General features: G+C 39.1%; 1 protein-coding gene across 3 annotated transcripts in view; it reads left to right on the top strand.

The window, feature by feature from the left end:
* The window catches only part of LOC114600701 (collectin-12), a 78,791-nt gene extending 59,773 nt beyond the window's left edge, over positions 1 to 19,018 (top strand). Inside the window, exons 3-10 of one of the 3 annotated variants that reach the window (XM_077933105.1) lie at positions 3,939 to 4,061; positions 5,072 to 5,170; positions 5,980 to 7,026; positions 9,301 to 9,771; positions 10,115 to 10,251; positions 11,408 to 11,517; positions 14,270 to 14,415; positions 15,335 to 19,018. In XM_077933105.1, coding sequence (XP_077789231.1) covers positions 3,939 to 4,061; positions 5,072 to 5,170; positions 5,980 to 7,026; positions 9,301 to 9,771; positions 10,115 to 10,251; positions 11,408 to 11,517; positions 14,270 to 14,415; positions 15,335 to 15,354 — 2,153 coding nt within the window. In that variant the 3' untranslated portion in view covers positions 15,355 to 19,018. Of the gene's footprint in view, positions 1 to 3,938; positions 4,062 to 5,071; positions 5,171 to 5,979; positions 7,027 to 9,300; positions 9,772 to 10,114; positions 10,252 to 11,407; positions 11,518 to 14,269; positions 14,416 to 15,334 lie in introns of those variants that run through there. The other 2 variants (XR_013393950.1, XM_077933106.1) reach the window with 2 other exon arrangements.
* The last annotated feature ends 2,797 nt before the right edge of the window (positions 19,019 to 21,815 follow it).

Below are 21,815 nucleotides of genomic sequence, written 5' to 3'. Positions count from 1 at the left end.
GTGAGTAATTCTCCCACTGGACCTTAAAAGTGTTTAGCTTTGGCTGAATAATGCTCATGGAATTCTTGTTCAGAAGTTGCAGCACACAAATTCTTTATGATGGCGATGGCAACTGGTGATTGACAGTGTATATTTTTACCATTCCACATTCACAGCCATGTCTGGAGAATATTACTCAAATTAAAATGACTTTCCCTGTTTTAAATGCTGCATTAACAGTGCAGTCCTAACCTCCAGACCAGCCTTGTTGGGAATAGGTTGGTGGAGTTGTCCTTCTGATGGGCTTGTCTGGGCTGACCCCATTCAGGATTGCTCTGCCCCATATCCATATCTGTGCTTAAAAATCCACTTTGGAGTTTAAAAGCCTTTGGTAAGATTGCGTTTTTGCAATCCTCGCCATTTAAACTGGCAGTTTAAAGGCTGTCAGCCCTAGGAGTTTAATTGTCTTGGCACATTTTTGTGGTTTGACATCCTGCTGTAACAAATCTGTGCTTTTCCTCAAAATGAACTATAGCAGTCTTGAAGTTCATAATGTTTGGTTAACATAGAATTCAGACACTTTGTGTGTGTGTCTTTTTAAAAATTCCCCCATGTTGTGGTTGAGTCTTTTTCTTCTGTTCTTTCAATTAAGATATGTTGTATTTAATCACAGTAGGGTATTGTTTGGTGGGTCCCTATAATTAATGGCTAAGGCTGCTGAAGTGTGTAATTAGGCTTTTTATCTATTCATTCTGTATCTCTGGCCTACAATGAGCAAGAGCAAAGTCATAAGCAAAATGACTGGGTTATAAAAAAAATAAGTGAGAGATTATGCTCAAACTGGATAATGGGGTTTGTTCCATTCAGTGAAAAGGTTTGTGTACAGTACATACAACCAGAAGTATTTCCTTTTATGAAACTCTTCCAGAGAAAATAATGGCATCCTTTTGGGACACTTTATTATGTCAGATATGGAAGAAAGGGGATGCGGATGGCGCTGTGGGTTAAACCACTGAGCCTAGGGCTTGCCAATCAGAAGGTCGGCGGTTCGAATCTTGCTCGTTCCCTGCTCCTGCCAATCTAGAAGTTCGAAAGCACGCCAAAGTTGCGTACGCCGGCTCCCTCGGCCAAAAAATGAGATGAGCGCCGCAACCCCAGAGTCATCCGCGACTGGACCTAATGGTCAGGGGTCCCTTTACCTTTACCTTTTATAGAAGAAAGGATTAATGAAGGGATGCAGCAGTTGAATCAGTGGTTTTGCAAATGAGATCTTTCCTGCCCTTTCATGTGTACAGAGCTTTAAGAAACTGGGCCAATGATTTTCAGAGGCACTTATGCTTATCTGAAGGACCAAATGTTACCATATTTCATGAGATTCCCACTGGCAACAGTTTTCCTGCGCCTTTGCACATATTTTTATTTTAGCTTTTATCTTTTCTTTTATTTATTTATTTATTTTATTTTATTCCTTTCTAAATGAAAATCTTTCAATAAAATACAGTGGTACCTCGGGTTACATACGCTTCAGGTTACAGACTCCGCTAACCCAGAAATAGTGCTTCAGGTTAAGAACTTTGCTTCAGGATAAGAACAGAAGTCGTGCTCCGGCGGCACGGCGGCAGCAGGAGGCCCCATTAGCTAAAGTGGTGCTTCAGGTCAAGAACAGTTTCAGGTTCAGAACGGACCTCCAGAACAAATTAAGTACTTAACCCGAGGTACCACTGTATCAGTTAACACCCCCCACCACTTTTGGCCCTAATAGGGCTTTCCAGAGCCAATAAAATCTATTTTAAGCAGATGAAGACCGTCATAACTCCCTCAAACTCTTTCCCCACACAGCCTGCAAAATGATAATCTGAAGATCAGAACCGGAGTTTACATTTGGGCCTTGTCTTGATAAATAATCCAGATATTCATTTCAACAGACTCTTTAGAGCTTTGTTGCTTTGCTTTATGTTAAAGATAGGATATTATGTTTTCACCTAAGATAGTAAAGCAAGGCCCATAGAAATAACTCAATGAGAGAGGCTAACATTCAAAAGAATGACACATGAGATGAAATTAAATATATTAAGGAGTCTGCCTCCTTGAAAAGCATCCCTCTCCTCCCTGAAAAGAGGCAAAACATGGTGTGTGTGTTTTTCATTCTTGAGTAGTAGAACTGTTTATCTGCAGCTCCAAAAGAATCTGCAGATGGAGACCCCCCACATGAGAACAAAGTCCCCGGTCACTGGAATGTAATACTAGAAAAACAAATACTACAAAGGCTAGTAACAGGAGGATGTCTTTCTAGCTTGCTTTTGTGTGACCATCTTGGCTCCCGGAGAAAGGGGGTCCCCAAAACATGTGTACCAGCTGGATCCCTTTGTACTGAATTTCAGTCTGTTTAGCCAGATGTCTTCCCAACAGTGACGAAAAAACAGAGCTCTTATTCGAATAAGTCAGGAAACAGAAAAGTGTGTCAAGTGAAAGGAGGCCCATTGTCTCCCATCTGATATTTATTAAAGGTTGTTTAAGTCAGCAATGAGAAATGTGCAACATCCGGAAGTGACCCCGACTCTCTGGTATGCTCAACCAGTGACAAAAGTCTGGGAGCTGCTCAACATTAAAGCCATGTGCTCAGATTGCATAACAGAGTGTGCAAACCATGGGATGGTAATAACAAATGAAAATCTGATGCAGACTAAGCTCAGTTCTGCATGACTTAATGTATGACCTCTAAACAAAACAATGTATACAATACTAGTCTAACAAGATGTCAAAAAGCTCTTAAGAATAAGATGATTCTTGCACACTTCTTTTTTCATGCAGAAAAGTTTCTTTCAATATCAGTTAAAAGAAAAGCACCCTTGTGTATGCACATATGATAAAAATGAATAGATCTGCTTTTTGAAATGCTGCAGTTTTGTTAGCTGTGTTCAGATAACATTTAAAGCTAAGGTTTAGCATTGCAAGAATGAGCCTAGCCTTCCCTCGCCACCTCCAGATTTATCCAATGCTTCCTGCTGCAAGGAAGAGATCAGAAGGTTCCAAGTTACGTTTTAGATTAAATGCAGTTTAGATTTGCCATCAGAGTCCTATAGTGTAGCTAACTTTAGCTATGGTTAGTGAAAACAAGCTAGCTTCATAAAGTTCAATTTGAAGTTGCCTCGTTGCTAGTAATCATAGTTAAAATTAACCACGGTTTGTTTGGATTTGGAAGACATGACAAGCTGTGGTTCATAAAAACAAAAAGCAAAGTGAAAGTTTCCAAACCTATCCTTACCACAGGGAAAAGGCGAGTGCACAAGTCCAGTAAGAAAGCTTGGCTCAGTCTAAAGAATAGTGTAGCATTATGCCTGAACCCCACTGGCTCTCCACTAGCTTTCCACTAGTGTGAGGGTTCTTAAACTGTGGTCTGTGCACAACTGGTAGTCCATTAGTTTTGTTCAAATGTTCCACAGCATTTCTGTAGCTGAAGAGGAGTTGAAGACAGGAGGTGGCACACCTATCAGATTAAATATTCATTTTTATTTTTAGTTGTCTTTTATTTCTTTGAATTGGTAAGAAAACTAGAAGAAATAAAAGAATCAATAAAATACAGTTTTAAAATATCATACAGCATCTAATATAGAGCATTATAATTGTTACAACAGGCAGGAAAATCATTATTTCGTCTGCCAAGACCCTCATCAACTTCAAGTGGTCCCTAGACAAGAAGGTTTGGGAGCCACTACACTGGGGCCTTCATGGAGCAAAAATGGTTCCACAGTTCTGCTGTTTTTCTCACGGAAACCTCCAGAGAGCACCAGATCTTATTGAAAGTATCCTGGGAATGCTTACTGTCATGGTCCAGGACACAGATGTGAAAATTTAAAAGCTTAACAGAATAAAAATGTAAAACACCTGAAAAGCATTCAAGGTGAAAAGGCCTAAACATGAAAAATGACATAGAGTTAAATCTTCATTTTCTTTTGCAGGCATTCAAGAAGGAACACAATGCACCAAGTGCAAAAGCAACTGGGCACTGAAGTTTTCCATCATACTGTTGTATATATTATGTGCCTTGTTAACAATAACAGTAGCCATTCTTGGATACAAAGGTATGTATCACATCTCTAACAGCTGCCTTTTGAGTAGGAATCCAAGAAAAAGGGATGAAAGGAAATATTTATAAATAAAAGGATTTTCTGATTCAGTATGATATGATTTCAGAAAAGGCTATTCTGATATATATTTCAGTATTAGAACTGTCATTTTCAAAGACTTATTAATATACATTCAACCCGATCTGTACATATTTACTTGTAAATAAGAGCCTGTTTATGCAATTGCAACTTCCAGAAATTCTGTACATATGGCAGGCTATTAGGGAATGTGTACCATCTGCGCACACATGAACTTAATTTCTGCAATCCTTAACCTACCCAGGCCTTTATTTTTTGCGGATAAGGATCACAGAAATTAGGATTATATGTATATGTCCCAGGCCACATGTTATTTCACATGTATGGTGAGCTGCACACAAACAGTCCTTGAAATCCTACCAAATACAGAATTTCCAGCCTTAGACTATGTTGATTACCAGGGAACTGACTTTCATGTAAGTGTGCTTTGGAAAAGGAATGTAAACTTTGGGAGAGAACAAAATTCTTTGTATGGAAGAGGTTAACATATATTCCATTGGGAACTCCATCCAGATAAATCCATCTTTGTCAACCTTCATGAGGATGGAGCCTTCATTCCCAAACAAATATATTGTAATGTAATTCCTGGAGATATTTTGTCCTAAGGGATTTTGTGATTGTGAAACTTCTGGTAGCAATTGGCTGGGCCACTGAGAGAATGAAATTTGTCAACAATATTTAAGTGTGGGGGTTTTTTAACCCCACACAATATCAAATGTTTGAGGTGGATAAAAACTTTTAAACACTTGTTTTGTTCTTGGTGCCATTTCAGGAGATTTGGCAACAGGGACAAGGCTTCCTATGGTGGTGCCATGACTCTAGAATTGAAATGGGGGAAGTCAAGCTCTCTAATTAGTTTATGCCAACTCTGTTTAATGGTGTAGTCCTTTTGAATTATTGCTAAGATACTGTTTTTATTGTTCCAGTTGTAGAAAAAATGGACAATGTTACTGGAGGGATGGAAAATTCACATAAAAGATACGCTGAGAAACTCACAACAGTGGAGGGTGACCTGAAAAAATTGGGTAATTCATATGCAAACAAAAGCAGTATGTTAATTATTGTTTAGTTTATTGACTGATCAGATTTCCTTGTCAGTTTGTTGTTGTTTAGTCATTTAGTCATGTCCGACTCTCCGTGACCCCATGGACCAGAGCACGCCAGTCTTCCACTGCCTCCCGCAGTTTGGTCAAACTCATGCTGGTAGCTTCGAGAACTGATCAGATTTCCTTGTCAGTTAATTAGTACTTAAACCCTATTCAAGAGCAGTGGTGTTGGTTTTTCAATGGAGAAATCTATATTGTTGGAACTATTCCCAGAAGGGAGGAAATATTTTGTGCCTAATCTCTTGCAGAAACTCAACTTGTCCCACGCATAGGGATGGAGGAGAAATCAAATTCAGGTCACATTTAAAGATGAACCTTACCCAGTTTGCACTTTCCAAAAGAATTCACAAACTGAAACGTAGCCATTCTTCAAAGTTTGCACTTCTAAGACTTTTGCCGTTCTACAGGCAATGCCGTTCTCCATGAGATTCATTCATATATACTCTAGTGAAAATTCGGACCTCTTATGGCACCAGTGGCACTTAAGTGCACTATTGTGTTTTATGTTAAAGTAAAAGGAACTATCAGGTTATGTTGTCTTAAAGGAAAAGGAGCCATTATTCTGTTCTTCTAGAGTTAAAAATCAGCCATATGCCAAAATATTTTTGGTTTGTTTCATCCGTTGAATTAACAAAGAAGCAAACTCTATTAAAGCAAAGTTCCTCTGCTAAATAATAAGCTACAAAATCACCCCTGAATTATTATTATTTTGCTCTCTTTTTTTTTAGATTACCAAGCTGCAGAGAAAGCTGTGAGCACCAACACAGAGCTTTCAAGCTTCAAGGCTGACATTCTGGCCCTCCGCCAACAGCTTCATGAGATTTCAGAGAAAACAGCAAAGAACAAAGATACACTGGAGAAGTTGCAGGAGTCTGGGAACATGTTAGATGAGCGGCAGAGCCAAATGAAAGGTGTTTTGGATAGCAACTCTTTCATGATTTTAAGTGTCAACAAAACTCTCCAAGCTTACAATGGCTACATCAATGACCTTCAGAAAGACACGAGTAACATTCAGACAAGTTTGCAAAGTCAAATGCACTCACATAACATAGTCATCATGAATCTGAACAATCTCAATCAGACCCAAGTTCAGCAAAGAGATCTTATTAGTGCTTTGCAGAGATCTGTGGATGATACAAGTCAAGCTATCCAAAGGATCAAAAGCGACTTTCAAAACCTTCAGCAGGTTGCCCTCCAAGCACGGAAGGACACAGACTGGCTCAAAGAGAAAGTGCAGAATTTGCAGACATTAGCAGCCAATAACTCAGCTTTGGCCAAAGCTAATAATGATACACTTGAGGATATGAGCAGTCAGCTTAGCTCATTCAGTGGACAGATGGAGAACATCACCACTATTGCACAAGCCAATGAACAAAGTTTGAAGGAGCTCCAAGAACACCATAAAGAATATGAAAATGGAACATCTGCCAAGTTTAGCCAGCAAGAAGACCGATTTCAAAACTTTGAGAAAGATATTGTCAACATCATTAGTAATATTAGCTACACGGCTCATCACTTGCGGACACTAACTAGCAACCTCAACGATGTCCGGACAACATGCACAGATACTCTTAGTAAACATACAGACGAGCTGACTTTTATGAACAACACATTAGCAAATATTCGCCTGGATGCAACTGCTCTCAGGATGCAACAGGACGTGATGAGGACAAGATTAGATATTGAAGTATCCAATTTATCTGTAGTAATGGAAGAAATGAAGCTGGTAGATTCTAAACATGGCCAGCTCATTAAGAATTTCACAATACTACAAGGTGAGAAATGTCTCAGATAATCCACTGTACATAGTGCCAAGATACTGGCTAGTAATGTTTGTTTCTCCCTGCAATGTTAATATCATCATAAATCATGGCCAGGGGTACTAGCGCAAGTGGGTAGCACAACTCACTCAGCCTAAGCTGTACAATCACTGTTGTGCCAGAAACCACAATATTTCTGTGCCCCTCTGTGCATTGCTTAGGAAGCACTTGTTCTTTGTGGTACTACATCTTGAACTTTCCAATCTGGTGCTATCTGAATTTCTGGGACTGAACTACTGAAGTGTCCTTACTTTTCCTTAACACTAACTTGGCCAATGGTTCTGCACCTAAATATTCTGTAGTATGGCTGCATATGCTTGTTTGATAGCCTACGATGTTCTAAATTGTACTTGCCTTTTGACTATGAACCACCACCTTGATTAATTGGCAACAGAATGAATACATGGTGTCTGCTTCATAGAGTGCATAAATGCCTTCTTATAAAAGTTTCTGCTTTCTGCATGTCTGCCTGTGTTTTCTGTAAGTTTGCTTTTGGTCTGAGTAGCTGAAAAGGAAATAATGCTGCATACGCATGAAAATGGCTGTATATTTTATGCCCAATCTGTTAAATTTGACATAAAGTGTCAAAGAGAGGTCAAATCTGTGAGACAGGCCTTAAAACTTTAATCATTGGGGATTCAAAGCATTTTTATTTTTGAGGTGATTTTTAACTCAGTATATTTCTGTGTTAGGGAATGAAATAGTAAATGTTATGCCCTCTCCTCTAAGTGGTTAGTTGAAGATAAATTAAACACTCTTCAAGCTCTACTGTAGGATTTCAAAAAGTTGGAAGATGGGCAATGCAAAGAAATACGAAGAAACACAAAATCCTAAATGAAATGGGATGTCTGTACTTGGGGGCAGGGGGTGATTAATGCTAAATGCACATTTTCTGAACAAAGTCAAATAAAAAAGTAGATGAAAAGCAGCAGAAGGGAAAGTCGGGCATTACTGACTGTTTGCCGAAACATGCATAAAGGACATTGGGGGGAAAGTTAATACTTTGATAATGTAGAACTACGTTTCACAATAAATGCAGGAATTAAAGGCACCTATTGGTATGCGGCACTAGATGAAATATAGTATATATATGCTATTGTGGTGGATTTTGAAGCACAATTACGTGGAAACCCACTGTTTAAAGTATTTCAAAATTTAATATAAATTGTGGATTAGTTTCCACTCACAGAAGTAAATGTAAGAAGAAATAAGTATTTTCATCAATTAATGTTGACTAGTTGATCTTGACCTTCCTAACCTAATTTGCAGCTTAATATTCCCAACAATTACCTATCCTCTTGCATTTGCCTGGAATTGAAATTTTGTACCGTCTCAATCAAATCAGTGGCTTTTCTCTATAGGAATTAATTTTTAATACATAATCTAGTAGGTAAATGAGTGTTTCAGCCCTGAAATACCAATTCCTACTTAGGTGGAAATGAATGAAAAATATTAGTTGCACTGTCCCCAAACAATTCAGTTTTAGCAAAAACAGTAACAGATAGTTAATGCTGTGTTCGGAACATTCTGAAATAGCCACTAAAATAATTTTTTTGCTGGTTTTTCATTTGTTCTGATTATCAAGAATTTGATAGGTATCAACGATGTATCCATTTGTTAACTTAGGCATACTTCCCTACATGCAGTATGTGTGCTATTATACCATAGACAGACCTTAAACACAAAAAAATATGCCCCAAAGCTAACAGAGGTAAGTTTTATCCTCCTTCTTTAGTAATGGAACTGGGGATCATCCAATGAAGCAGAAAGGTGGGAGATTCAGGACTGACAAAAGAAAGTACATCTTCACACGGCATAGAATTAGAGAATTCATTACTACATGATGTACTTGAAGGAAACCAACTTAGATGGCTTCAAAGGGGGATTAGACAAATCCATTAAAGATGAGACTATTTAATGGCTCCTAGTCATGATGGCTATATGCTACCTCCAGTATCAGAGGCAATCTGTCTCTGAATACCAGTTCCTGGGAATCATGTCCCAGACATCTGGCTGGCCGCTATGAGAACAGGACCCTAGACTAGATAGGCCTTTGGTCTTACCAGCAGGGCTTTTCTTATGCTCCTAAACCTGTTCCAGTCTCTTTGCCCACATACATATAGACAGTCCTTGGTACTGTGATACAGCAATCCAGTGTTTTTACTGTAATTTAATTTTGATATATAGAACTGCCATATTAACTTTCCCCTCATGTTCAAATTATTTCAGGACCTCCAGGCCCGAGAGGTCCCAAGGGGGACCGAGGGCCCCAAGGTCCTACCGGCCTTACTGGGCCCAAAGGACAAAAAGGAGAAAAAGGTGAACCAGGACCACCAGGACCTCAAGGTGAAAAGGGACCGATTGGACCAGCCGGACCACCGGGTGAAAAAGGCGGGAAAGGTTCCAGAGGTTCACCTGGATCCAAAGGCCAGAGAGGTTCAACGGGGAAGACTGGTCTGCCAGGACCTAGTGGAGAACCAGGACTACCTGGACCACCTGGCAAAGATGGCCCCCCTGGCCCACAGGGCCCCCCTGGTCCTCAAGGTCTACAAGGAATTGTTGGGGAGCCAGGAATACCTGGTCCACGTGGGTTGCCTGGTCTGCCTGGTGCACCTGGAATGCGTGGACTGCAGGGCCAGCCTGGACCTCCTGGCCCACCAGGTCCAGGAATACCGGTGGCACTACAAAGCGAGGCTAATGGTAAGCTCTTTGCTCACATGCATCTCTACCAGTCTGTCTGTGTCTCAAAGTGACTTATAGTCAACCTGTATCTGATTTGCCCTTTATACTTATCAGAAAATAGATTTAAAGGCCAGATTGTTAGAAAGATATGTCTGCAGCTCTATGAATGGAAATGCCATTCACATTATATTCTGGAGTCGGTATTGTTTGTCAAATTGATTGGATCCTAAATTGTGGAATGTCACTGTACTACAACACAGTGGTGTCCAGACATTTAGGAACTGATCACATCAATTCAGGTATTTATGGGGGCCCAATTTTCTATCGCTCACTGGCTGAACAAAAGTGTTCCATGTTTCAGGTTGTCCTGTTTACTGGAAGAATTTTTCGGGCAATTGTTACTACTTTTCATCGGAAAGAGCCATTTTTGAAGACGCAAAGGCTTTCTGTGAAGAAAAATCATCACATTTGGTTTTTATAAACAGTAAAGAGGAGCAGGTATAAACCGCATCTGATACTCTGACAACTAGAGGTGGAACCTCAGCAACATGGATATCAAAATATTGGTGGGGGACATCAGGGGTTATTACATAGTTTCAGTTTTCCAACAGTTCCAACTCCAAACTCAGTAAGGGCCTATTTGCACAAAAGAGTGACGCAGGGAATTTCATGGCTGTTGCTGATAAAGAGTACTAGTAACTTCCTTAAAAAGTGTCGACAATGTTTATTTTTAGGGCCAAGCTACATGAAGCTGTGCTTCATCTCCTGAATTTTTCTTTTACTGAATTGATTAGACGTTGCCATTTGTTCAAAGCAGCATCAGTGAGTGAGGAAGTATCACTCTTTCCCATCATACTATTTTCCCCAGTCAAAATTCTGCCCTATCCATGGCATTATTGCCCCCACGGGGGAAAATAATACCTTTTGCTTTCTAGACAGTTGTAAGTGTGACACCTGTGTGATATGCACCCAAAGATCCTCTCTGGTGCCCACACAGTGCTGCTCCCCCCCAAACCTCCCACCTTTGAAATTAGGCTTGAAAAGATAATTCTTTTGTAGCTAATTGAAGGCTTTTTATCCAGCCTAATTGCTGGTGAAGGGGAGAGTATTCACGTGTGTGGCTGTGGTGTGTGCCTGTTTGCAAGCATGGTTGAAGTGTGCATAGTGCTCACAATAGTTCATCCAGTTTGCAAATGTGCCCATGGGCACAAAAAAGTTGGCGACCCCTCTACTAGTTTGACAGAAGGTATGGAGGTTGATGTTGATTGGAAAAACAGCACAAAGAAAATATGTTGAACATACCCTACCCTTTCCCTCCTACTGCTTTTTACCAACTGGCAGACCTCTTCCTCATGGCTATATTTCACTAAAAAGAAACGGAGGGGAGGTGGGAATCACCCATGTATCTCGCAAGGCATGTGGCTCGACTCTATAAGGGTGCTTGCTAACAGGCAATTGTCTGAAGCAAAAGTGGTCACTGTTGAATTAAATTTATTATAACTATAATTTGATAATTAATAGGTTATAAGCAATGGAACTCAAAACCACGAGTAGTCAACTTAGATTAAAAGGGACTCGAGGGACTTTTATGCCCAAAGGCTTTACATGTTTTGAGATATGGAATAACGCAACCAGTACTTTCTTCTGTACACAGCAATGGCTAAAAAAACAGGTTGTTGCAAAAGGCAGCTTCTGGATTGGCCTCACGGACTCAGTGAAAGAAGATGAATGGCGATGGCTGGATGGAACCTTACCAGAATATATGTACGTGTAGGAAGGATATGAATTGTTCTTTGTTTTTGCTACTGTTCTTGCTATTGGATTTTTTATTTGTCACCATGCAGACAGGATGCTGCAGATGGGAAAGATTGCTGCAACCCTCTGAAGAAATGCTTTGCCATGAAATGTTATCTTTTGCTCTTCTATACTCAGGCTTTCTCTCTGTTGTATTCACAAGGTTTTATTTTCTTGCCAAAAAAGAAGATGGATCATTGAGTAAAAGAATCATAGAACCATAATAAGCCAAGTTTGTTATGGAATTTTATTGCAAACTGGGGATAGAGTAATCACTTTTTTTTCCCTTGGACTCATTCTTCATTTTTTAATAATTTGCATTACAACTGCCCATAAAGAGAGGCCATAATGTTAGAGGAAAATATTCTCTATTATTTTCATTGAAACTTACTAGAAGATGAAACTGAGCAAGCTCCTTTTAAACTGTAATCAGGGTGTTCAATGTTTCATTTAGGGCCAAAGTTGGATCACAGAAACTGAAATCTGTTATTCCCACCAAGTGAAATAATGCCTGTCTCCTTCAGTCACAATCTGTCTAACATTTGGCACTTTGTTAAGGACGTAACACAAAATTGGCTAGTGCTGTCTTATCTTGATGAAATCCCCAGTTACTTAACTGAAATCACCTTCCAAAAACAAGCATAACTCAACATGAAGTTAATTCTTTGAATTCTCAGTGTTCTAGATCTTTGAAGATTTAGTATTCAATCTTTAAGAGCAAATGGCCATGTGAAGTCAACAAAGGTGATACCTCTAAATTCACATTCTGTGTCTCTCAACACATCCTGAGCCCTTCGTATCTTTCTGTGAATCCTATGTGTATATAAATATTAGAACATAGTATCCTTCCACTTCTCTTTAACCCCGTCAGGTTAGCAGGCTTTTTATTGAATTTTCAAAAAAGAAATGAAAACAGTCAAATAATACAAGCTAAATTAGAATAAATCAAGTCCAGACCAAATCAGTGGTTAGACATCCAAGCAAATAGACTTGTATGAAGAGCCTATATATTAGGGAACTTCCTATCTTCATTGTGTTTATGGAAAGTCACCTTCTCATCTGCTGCCAGTTGAGTCATGTCCTCTGTCCGCAGTATGATGGGGAGGGGGGCAGGTGGAACAGACTGCTGCTTCCAGTATTGAAGCATTAGACATTTATCCACCATGAGTGCCTTTAGAAGCAGTTAAATTATCCTTCAATAGAATATTAACATCTATAAATCAGTGAGCTATGCTTGAGGTGTGCCATCTCTGGATAGAAAGGCAGAGGAAAGCATATTTTAGTTTATAAATTATAAATATGCTGTGCTTGATTCTAATACAAAGGGCTCACATTTTTGAGAATCTGCCATAGTATGTGGGGATAAAGTATATAGGGCTGTATAGTGGGAGTTTGCTTGCATATTGCATGGGAGGTAAGGAAGTGGACATGATAATACTGCCCAAGTCACATAAAAACAAAATATGAACTAAGTTTAAATATGAGAGTTTTGAAACCGTACCTAACTTGCAGTTTCACAGGCAGAAAGCCAGGCACGCAGAGCTGTTCCTACTTTGTATTGAGCCACAGATTGAAACTGTCTTCATTTTTAGTATAGAGTGCAATTTAGGGAAGTACACTTGCTGTTTATCATCTGAAATCTGGGAGGGTCTGATTTTATCTGAATCCAAATTGCCAAACACAGAAGGCATAGACACATGTGACTTTTTATGCAGCACCTCTGAACTTTTTCCAATGTTTATCTTATGTTGTATTTTGCATGTTCCTTTGTGATCTAAAGACCAGCAGTTACTTCAGCTAAATGTAATTTTTCCCCCCTAGTAAACTTGGTGCCTTCCCAAAATGTTACTCAGAGTCCATGAGCTCGACAAGCATGTTCTTGAATCCTTATATTATTTAGCTTTGGGTGCTGTGCCATCCACTTCAGCCAGCAACCACAGCCCTGCACTTAATAAGCTGTTTTTTCAACACAGATGATCCTTTAAAATCCTGAGATTGGCAGCACAGTCCATTTAATAAATCAAGTGATTTTGGGCCCATCATGTAAAATTTTCAGCAGAATACTAACTTACTCTGTAAAGGCTAAAGGACTTTAAAAATTGTTAGGATTTTTGTTCATTTCCAATCTGAAATGTAATTTGCTACGCAAACAGTATATTTTTCTTCCAAAGGTGCAAAAGAGCGTTGAAGAATCATATGCAGAAAAGCCATCTTTGTCAAAGTGTTGGCTGGTTAAATGTGAATATGCCTTGGGTTTATGGTATTTCAAAACTCTTATTTTCTGCTTCTTTCCGTGTATTGGATAACAAGAAACTACCAGTTTGCTTTGATTTGGGGATGCATATGTAAATCCAGCAGTAAGACATCCTTATGTCACAGTAGCTTATCTGCAGCTGCAGAGGAAGCAACTAAATGCTGCCCCATGACTACTCCATCCCCTTCTTATGCATCCTTGTCCATCCCCAATCAGAACAAAGTTCATTGGACTAATTTTAGGTCTCTGAGCTTCAGCAGCTTGTTGAATTGATTCTCTTCTCTGCAGCCCAGATGTTTTCCATTTCCAGGAAGAGTCATGCATTGTTTGTTAGAAGGAGTATGATTTCTTCTCAGAACAGACTGTCGTTATTTTGTTTTTTGTTTTTATTATTCTCATCTGTCCCAGTATCACATGATGGTTTGCTATTTGTTTTGCGGAATGATCTATTTTTTGTTTTGTTGAAAGAAACTGGAGCGCTGGACAACCCGATAACTGGAAACATGGCCATGGACCTGGGGAAGATTGTGCTGGGTTAATCCATGCTGGGCTTTGGAACGACTTTCACTGTGAAGATGTTAACAGTTTTATTTGTGAGCAGGAGATGGACAAAGGTATGCTAGAACCTTGACTAGGATCAGTTCTCATTTGCTACAAGGGCCAAACCCTAAGCCAAGTTTAAACAGCTGGAAAAAGAAGGGACCCAGTCATCTATGCATATGACTAGTTGGTTGGAAGCCCTTAGAAGAGGATCGCAGTTCAACCCAGTCACGTACAGATCAAAGCTTATTTATAGTTCAGTTTCTGTTGTTCAAGCCATTGAGGTTTTAAGGTGCTGGCAGGAATCCAGAGACTGTAAAGCCCCTCTAGCCCCCCCCCCCCCGCCACACACACACACTTTGGAAATATGAGCTCCATGTATTTTGCACAGTTCATGTCCAAAAATATACCCACCTCTTCATGAAGCAAAATCTATACAATAGGTTTCTCTTTCCAAGTTACCACATAAGGACACCTTGATGCATGTTCAGGATTCAGAAATGCAAGTATAGCTTTAACCACAACAACCTGGGGTATATACCGTCCACAAGATTCAGTTTCAATACCAGAAGGCACAGATTCAGTATAAAGTGCTTTGAAGGCTGTTCAGTTTAGTCCAAATCCCAGTTCAGTAAACTGAATAGTCTTTCCCATTCACTATTATTGAAAAATTTAAAAATAGTTGTAACTTTTTATCCTTTGGAAAGAATTAGATGAAATTTTCAGACATAATAGCCTCTCCTGAATGCATAAAGTCCAATGAATTACATTTTTCCAGGTTTTATGTTTTGTTTTGTTTTGTTGGGCATCTTTACATGTTTGCTTTGTACAAGAAACAAGTGTTGATTTTTTTAAACTTTTTTTTTAACTTTTGGGCAGAATTGGTTTAAATTTGCATGCCATTAGCCTCTTCTGATGTGATGAATTATGTTCTTATTGTTTTTTTAAAAACAGAAATTATTTTAATGCATTGCTTTTCCTTTCCTGCTTTAGCTGAAGCTCTGGGATTGTAATAGGCTGTGAACCTTATAAGAGACACAAATGAGTGAGATTTCCTGAATGATGAAGTATCCTCTGGGACAGAACCATCACCCAACCAAAAGAGGGAGCACTGAGAACATTGATGAAAAAAATTCATCAGCACAATTCGTCCGCATTATCTTCTAATTTTTCAGGGGCTTTACAACGTTGCAGAAACGCATCAATTGGAAATACAATTGGACTAAACCAGCTATAGATCCTCTTCAACCATAAAACATACAGATGCTGAAGATTTATAAAACAATGGACTATGCCAAGATGACTACAAATCATGACTTTTCCACAGGAAGAAAGAATACAAACCTACTGTGTAAACACAATAGCCACTTGCTAAAATCCCAAATACTGGCAAATTATATAAATATACATTTATAAATATATATAAATTTTATATATAAATATATATAGGCCAATTCTGATCAGTAATATAGAATATACTTTTAAAATTTTTGTATTTTTGTACAAAATATTTGCTTACTACAATGGTCTTTTTAACTGCCTTTTTATATAAATATAGTACACAGAAGCCAAAGAAAATAGCAGTGATACTACTTATAATTCACTAGAAATGATTGTCAGGTATAAGTCTCATCAGTTTAAAACACAGTTTTGTTTTATAGATAAATATTATATGCCAGATAAATTACCCTAGTTTAATAACTTTTGAAGTTGACTGTAGGTGGCATTTGCCGTATTTTAGCAGTCATCACCAATCTGGTGCCCTTCACATGTTTTGGGGCATAGCAGTGCTGGCTGGGACTCATGGGGATTCTAGTGCAAAACACCTGGATGCCACCGCATTGGCTAAGCCCAGCATAGAGCAAGTTGTGATCCCAAAGATAGATATGATGCTGTTTTCTAATACCATTTTTCTGATTTGGTTCCATTTCATGGGATGGAATGACTGCAAGATATGCAGAGTAAACCATGTACGGATGGGAGCCTAACAACTGCTACAGCGCTGTCCTCAAAGAAGTGAGGTCACCAATGTGTGCAGAGGCCAGAACTCAGTAACAGAGCAGATTCTTTGCATGCAGAAGGCCTCAGGCTTAGTCTCTATTATTTCCAATTCAAAGGATCAGTAGATAGTGATGGGGATGACCTCTGCTAAAGACCTTGGACAACTACTTATTCTGGGCCAGATGGACAAATAGTCTCAACTGTTTTAAGGCAGATTCCTACATATCTCCTTCCTATCTAGAAGGTTTCTGCTGCCAAGAACTCAACTGTAATACAGCCAAATGGAAATGTAAGGCCAAACTAGACAGTTCATGCAGTTCAATGTGTGTAACTTGTCCTCAATGTATTTTGGGTTGGTTGGTTGGTTGGTTGGTTGGTTGGTTTGCTTACTCCAAAAATATTTGAGAGGAGCTAATGGGCAATGGAACAACAGTACCCTTTCCTTTTTAGCCATGTTTCCACTCCAATCAGTTCCTCCAAGCTGCACCTCTTTTCTCGGCAGGGAAGAATGGCGTCTTACGGGATAGATTAAGTGCCTCCTTTCCCAGTGCTGCTCCTCTGCTACTTGACAACCATTCCAAAAGGGGTTTGAGTGCTGTTGTTTTTTAAAGACACTGAAGAGAACTTATATGCATCTGCTTCTAGTTTGGTCCTCAGCTGGCACAAATACTGGCATTAAGACTTCCTGTGCAAGCATAATGTTCAGGAATGAATTTTGCTTCAAGTAGATTTTGTGCTCAAAATAAATGACATGTCGCACATTTTGACCTTCATGAGAGTTACGTGAGGTTTGTGCATGGCTGGCACCATCCAACTGTTTGTGTGTGTTTAGATTTGCCGGGAATGGCTTGTGATTGAAAGTTCACAGCACCTAAAAGGGATTCCTTTTGTCATGCAGCAAGCAAACTGATCATGTGCAGAAGCAAATGCAGACCACAAGTTTGACATCATATCTAGACAAAGGAGGAGGACAGAAAACATGGCTCGTTCCAGAAGGAGTCTCTAGCCAGAATAAGTCTCCAACCATTCCTTGTCATGTTCCTTTTCCCATTCATTTGGGAAGCTATTACATTCTGCACTCTGTAATCATGCCAACCAAGATAAACAATGAGAAACAATGTGCAACTGTGAAACCAGAATACCAGAATGCTTTGCCTTCCTTACACAAACAATTCTAGAGTAAATTCAATATTCATGGCATAGCAGACAAGACTAGCCATTCTAAAAATCACTTACTGCACCATACCTACCTTTCAGTCTCCTGCCTGACCACTGTTCTGCCATGTCTTGCTGTGCCTGATCAATTATGGGACATCATGACAAGTCACAGGGCTCACAAAATATTTACACTATTCATTTTTTAAAATATTTCAGGGAATATATTTAGGAGTAGAAGGAAGTTCAGAACAGCTTGCAAGAGGCCCTTTCTCTGAGGAATTGTTCCTTCAGTCAAGCCTGCAGTTACTGTTTCCTAGAGACTGGTGCCATCTGTTCCCACACAGATCCGACCAGTTCTGTACGATGCAGCTGATTAATCTGCAGACAATTCACACAGGGCCATATGAGTTGGGCTGACACTACGTTAGTTGAGCACATGCTGAAGTGATCATGTGCTCAATGTACGCTTTTAGCAGATTTGTGGTACCATGGGAAATGTCAAATGAATGCAAGGTAGCTACATACTGAAGCCATAATACAGAATGCATGTACACGAAAGCTCATACCAATAACAAACTTAGTTGGTCTCTAGTCTAAGGTGCTACTGGAAGGATTTTTAAAATTTTGTTTCAAGCTTTAATAATAAACAGAGAAAATTCTAACAAAATAACATAATGAGAGAAACTAAAACAACATCATGGGGCAGGTCTGAGACAAGAAATGAGAAGAGGCAGTTGATCCCTCTTAACTGACATTCATAACACTGGAGGGGCTGATTCTGGAGCAAAACACAAGCCCCACCCACCAGATACCAAGCACTCTACTATTCAAATTAGGCACCAGTGTTTTTCTTACAATAACAACATGTTATTATAGTATCCCTAGAAGTATGATGGAAGCCTTCCAGGGATAATTGCAAACATCTCCATGTAATGATTACAATACCTTGGCCTTACTGTAGAGTAGGGTACAGACAAATTATTTTGGAGAAACAACTTTATGCTTTCTCTGTCCCCAAAGAGCTATCAGTGTCTCCAGGTTCTCCTAATTGCATTTGGCTCTGTGTGTTTTGGTTCACCTTGTGTCTGTATGAACCAAATGCATTACAGTATTTTGGATGATTTCACTGATGTGATCACATTAACAAAGTTGAAAAACTTAAAAGTTTATACTCATTGAGAGCAAGGTCAAAGTATGCAATCAGCCTAAAATACACAATGAAATGCAGAAATTCCATAGTAAAGTTACTGAAGACTGTTTTGTTTTGTTTATGTACCAGTTGGAATTCAGTATTAATAAGGCTGTAAATGCCTTATGCTAAAGAATGTGTGTTTTTGTAACTCTTGCTAGAAACCAGAAGGAAATTACTTAAAGAACTACAAAAATCTGTCAGTCATTTCACAATTAATTAGAGTGTCAAATTACTTGGAAGACGAGGCTTTTTAAAAACTGAATCCCTTCATTTGCCATAAAAAGATCTTCCATTTCTCTTCATGTAATAAAAATGTAAGAATGTCATTGTGAAGTTCTCCCCATTGAAGGATTTGTGGCACCACATCACAATCTTGGATTTGCATGAAGTCAGGCCCGGATAAGGGAGCAAAAGTGAAGGCAGGTTGCATAGCAGCAGTGGCCATTGAATCAAAGCAAGGAGGCACACAAACAGGGGGGGGGGGGGTGTGTGAATGGTTTAAAGCAACAGAAGTTAGAGTAATGCGTGGATGGAAGAAATGGAGAGGGAAAATGGCAGTTTTATACAAAGGCAGAGACTTGAATGAAGCAAGGATGGAGGGTAACTGAGAAAAGGTGCCTATTTTAAACACTGGCAGAAGTTTGAGTAGAGCAAGCAGGGGGTGGTATGGGGGGGAGTGGCACTTTAAAACAAGGTCTGAATACAGTGGTACCTCGGGTTAAAACTTAATTCGTTATGGAGGTCCGTTCTTAACCTGAAACACCACTTTAGCTAATGGGGCCTCCCGCTGCTGCCGCCTGATTTCTGTTCTCATCCTGAAGCAAAGTTCTTAACCTGAGGTACTATTTCTGGGTTAGCGGAGTCTGTAACCTGAAGCGTCTGTAACCCAAGGTACCACTGTACAGCGAGAAGGGAGTTTGGAAAAACTCAGTTTGATAACCTGTTGGTCTTAGCTCCTGATTTAGAAGATAAACCTCTCCTCTCTTCTGTCTTTTCTTATATCTGTATTTCTCTTTTCTTTGCACCCTACCCATTCTGTTTTAGGAACAGGGGTGGAATAGGTACAGGATGGGTGGGGGGAACTGTAATCAGATTGATTATTTATTTAAACCCATTTGAAAATAACAGTAGAAGTAATAAAATGCTATTTGCAATGTTGCATAGCAGATAATAATCTGCGTAACACATGATGATAAGCCTAAAGGGACAGGTCTTTTTTCTTCAAAAAAAATGTTTTATGGTGATAAGGTTTTTTCTCATAACAAGATATTAACTACCATATATGGTGTAAATCAAAGCATAAAACATATTCATGCTAACTAGAAATCAGGTTACTATAGTGTGGCTTGTCAAGTATTCTTATTGTCTTTAAAGATAAACGGCTTTCCTTTGCACTATTCTCGCATGACCACTTTGGAAATACTGAGTAAGCTGCTTAAACTAATCAGGTGATCTCTTATGCATAACCCAGTCAAAGCAGAATGAGGTAGTAGAATTGTGAGTCAGTGTGGGACAAGAGATTTTGGAAAACAAATGTTCTATGTCATTTCCTGAGGGGGAGAAATGTAAAAAAATGAAATGAAAAGGATGCCTAAATGAAAGCCTCATAAAGGGTTAAAAGAATAACTATGGGCCAAGATCCATAATTAGCTGTATAGTGTGTATGCCAAGCAAAACTAAGGAAACTGGATTTTCTTTGATATCCATGAAGTAAAACCTCCCAGCCTATGGACGTACATACAATGGATTCCTAAAAACCTCTATTGTATAATAGGGAAGGGAGACAGGCTGAAATAAAACATGTTGTTATTGTTGTTTTTAACAGCAAGCCTACTTTGAGCTTCAGCAGAAAAAGCAAATTATTGCTATATATATATATATATATATATATATATATATATATATATATATATTAATTATAATACTTGTATTATACAAGTACTGAAACAAAACTTTTCAAGGGGTTGGCCCTTTTTTAATGCATTTGGCCAGTTTTTGCACACTTTCATTTTTCCTTTGGTTTATTAAAGCAGGCAACAAAATACAAGACCTTAGTGGGCCACCGTATGGATTGGGCTTGGTAGATCACAAGCTTGTGTAGGGCTGTATTAGTCATTATTCAGGTTAACAGAAGCATGGGTCAACCCTCATTTTCCTGGAAGAGTACAACTGGCATATTAGGTGTAACTGATAAAATGCACTCTTGTTACAGCCAATGAAAGCCTCAAGCCCTCTCTCTGTATTGCATTTGGACCATACTTGTTTTCGGTACAATTAAATATTTCTGTTTCGAAGATATTTTGGACTCTCCTTGGAAAGAACCACCTATTATACAGTTTTAATAATTTTTATTTGCTGGCACTGCCATCCTATCTGCCAAACTAAACATTAGGCTTTTTTAAAGAAGCCGCTCTTAAGTGACTTTGGTTACATGGTATCCGTGGTTTTATGTAACATGGATTCCTTCTGATTTTCAAAGTTGTGGTTTTACACATGAAGGTTTTTAATTTAGGCATATTCTACTACGGTGATGCCTTCGAGGTTAAAGCACACTTGCTATCCAAGAAAAATTATTTCCTGTTTATCGTACGGTGGATGGACCAATGCAGGAAATGACTCATGAAAAACTGGGAATGGCTAGGCTAGCTTGCTTTAACTGAATTAGATTCTTACTTCATCTGAACAGCAAACATACTTTGTCAGAGTGGAATAAGAAGAACAGCAGAAGGAGAAGTAGCTTCGTTATAAAGCACAAGAGGGATGGGGAAGCAAACACCTTTTCAACTGAGCTTGCTTAGGACATTCCCTAGGATTAGTAAGTACAGAAAAATACTTCCAAATAAAGCATGCCCTTTACTAATTTGAAAATGTACCAGCTGTGCTGAAACAGAACCAACGTGACCTCTTTGGATCACTGATGCAGTCAAAATGCCTTGCAAGTTTCTAGCACGTCAAGCCCAAGCTGGAAAACAGAAGCCGAACAGTACATGCTTGTTTTCTGGGTCTGTTCTGACACCTACTGGCACAATAACCAGTTGCAGCAATGCTGTTACAAATAAGTACACTTAACAAACTGTTCTTATGCCAGGAAGTGGAAAAGTAAATAAAATCAGAACATCTTTG

Source organism: Podarcis muralis, chromosome 8 (genome assembly GCF_964188315.1).
Source record: "Podarcis muralis chromosome 8, rPodMur119.hap1.1, whole genome shotgun sequence".
Classification (NCBI taxonomy): Eukaryota; Metazoa; Chordata; class Lepidosauria; order Squamata; family Lacertidae; genus Podarcis; species Podarcis muralis.
Note: the sequence above shows the minus strand (reverse complement) of the source record. Positions and strands in the feature narration are given on the sequence as shown.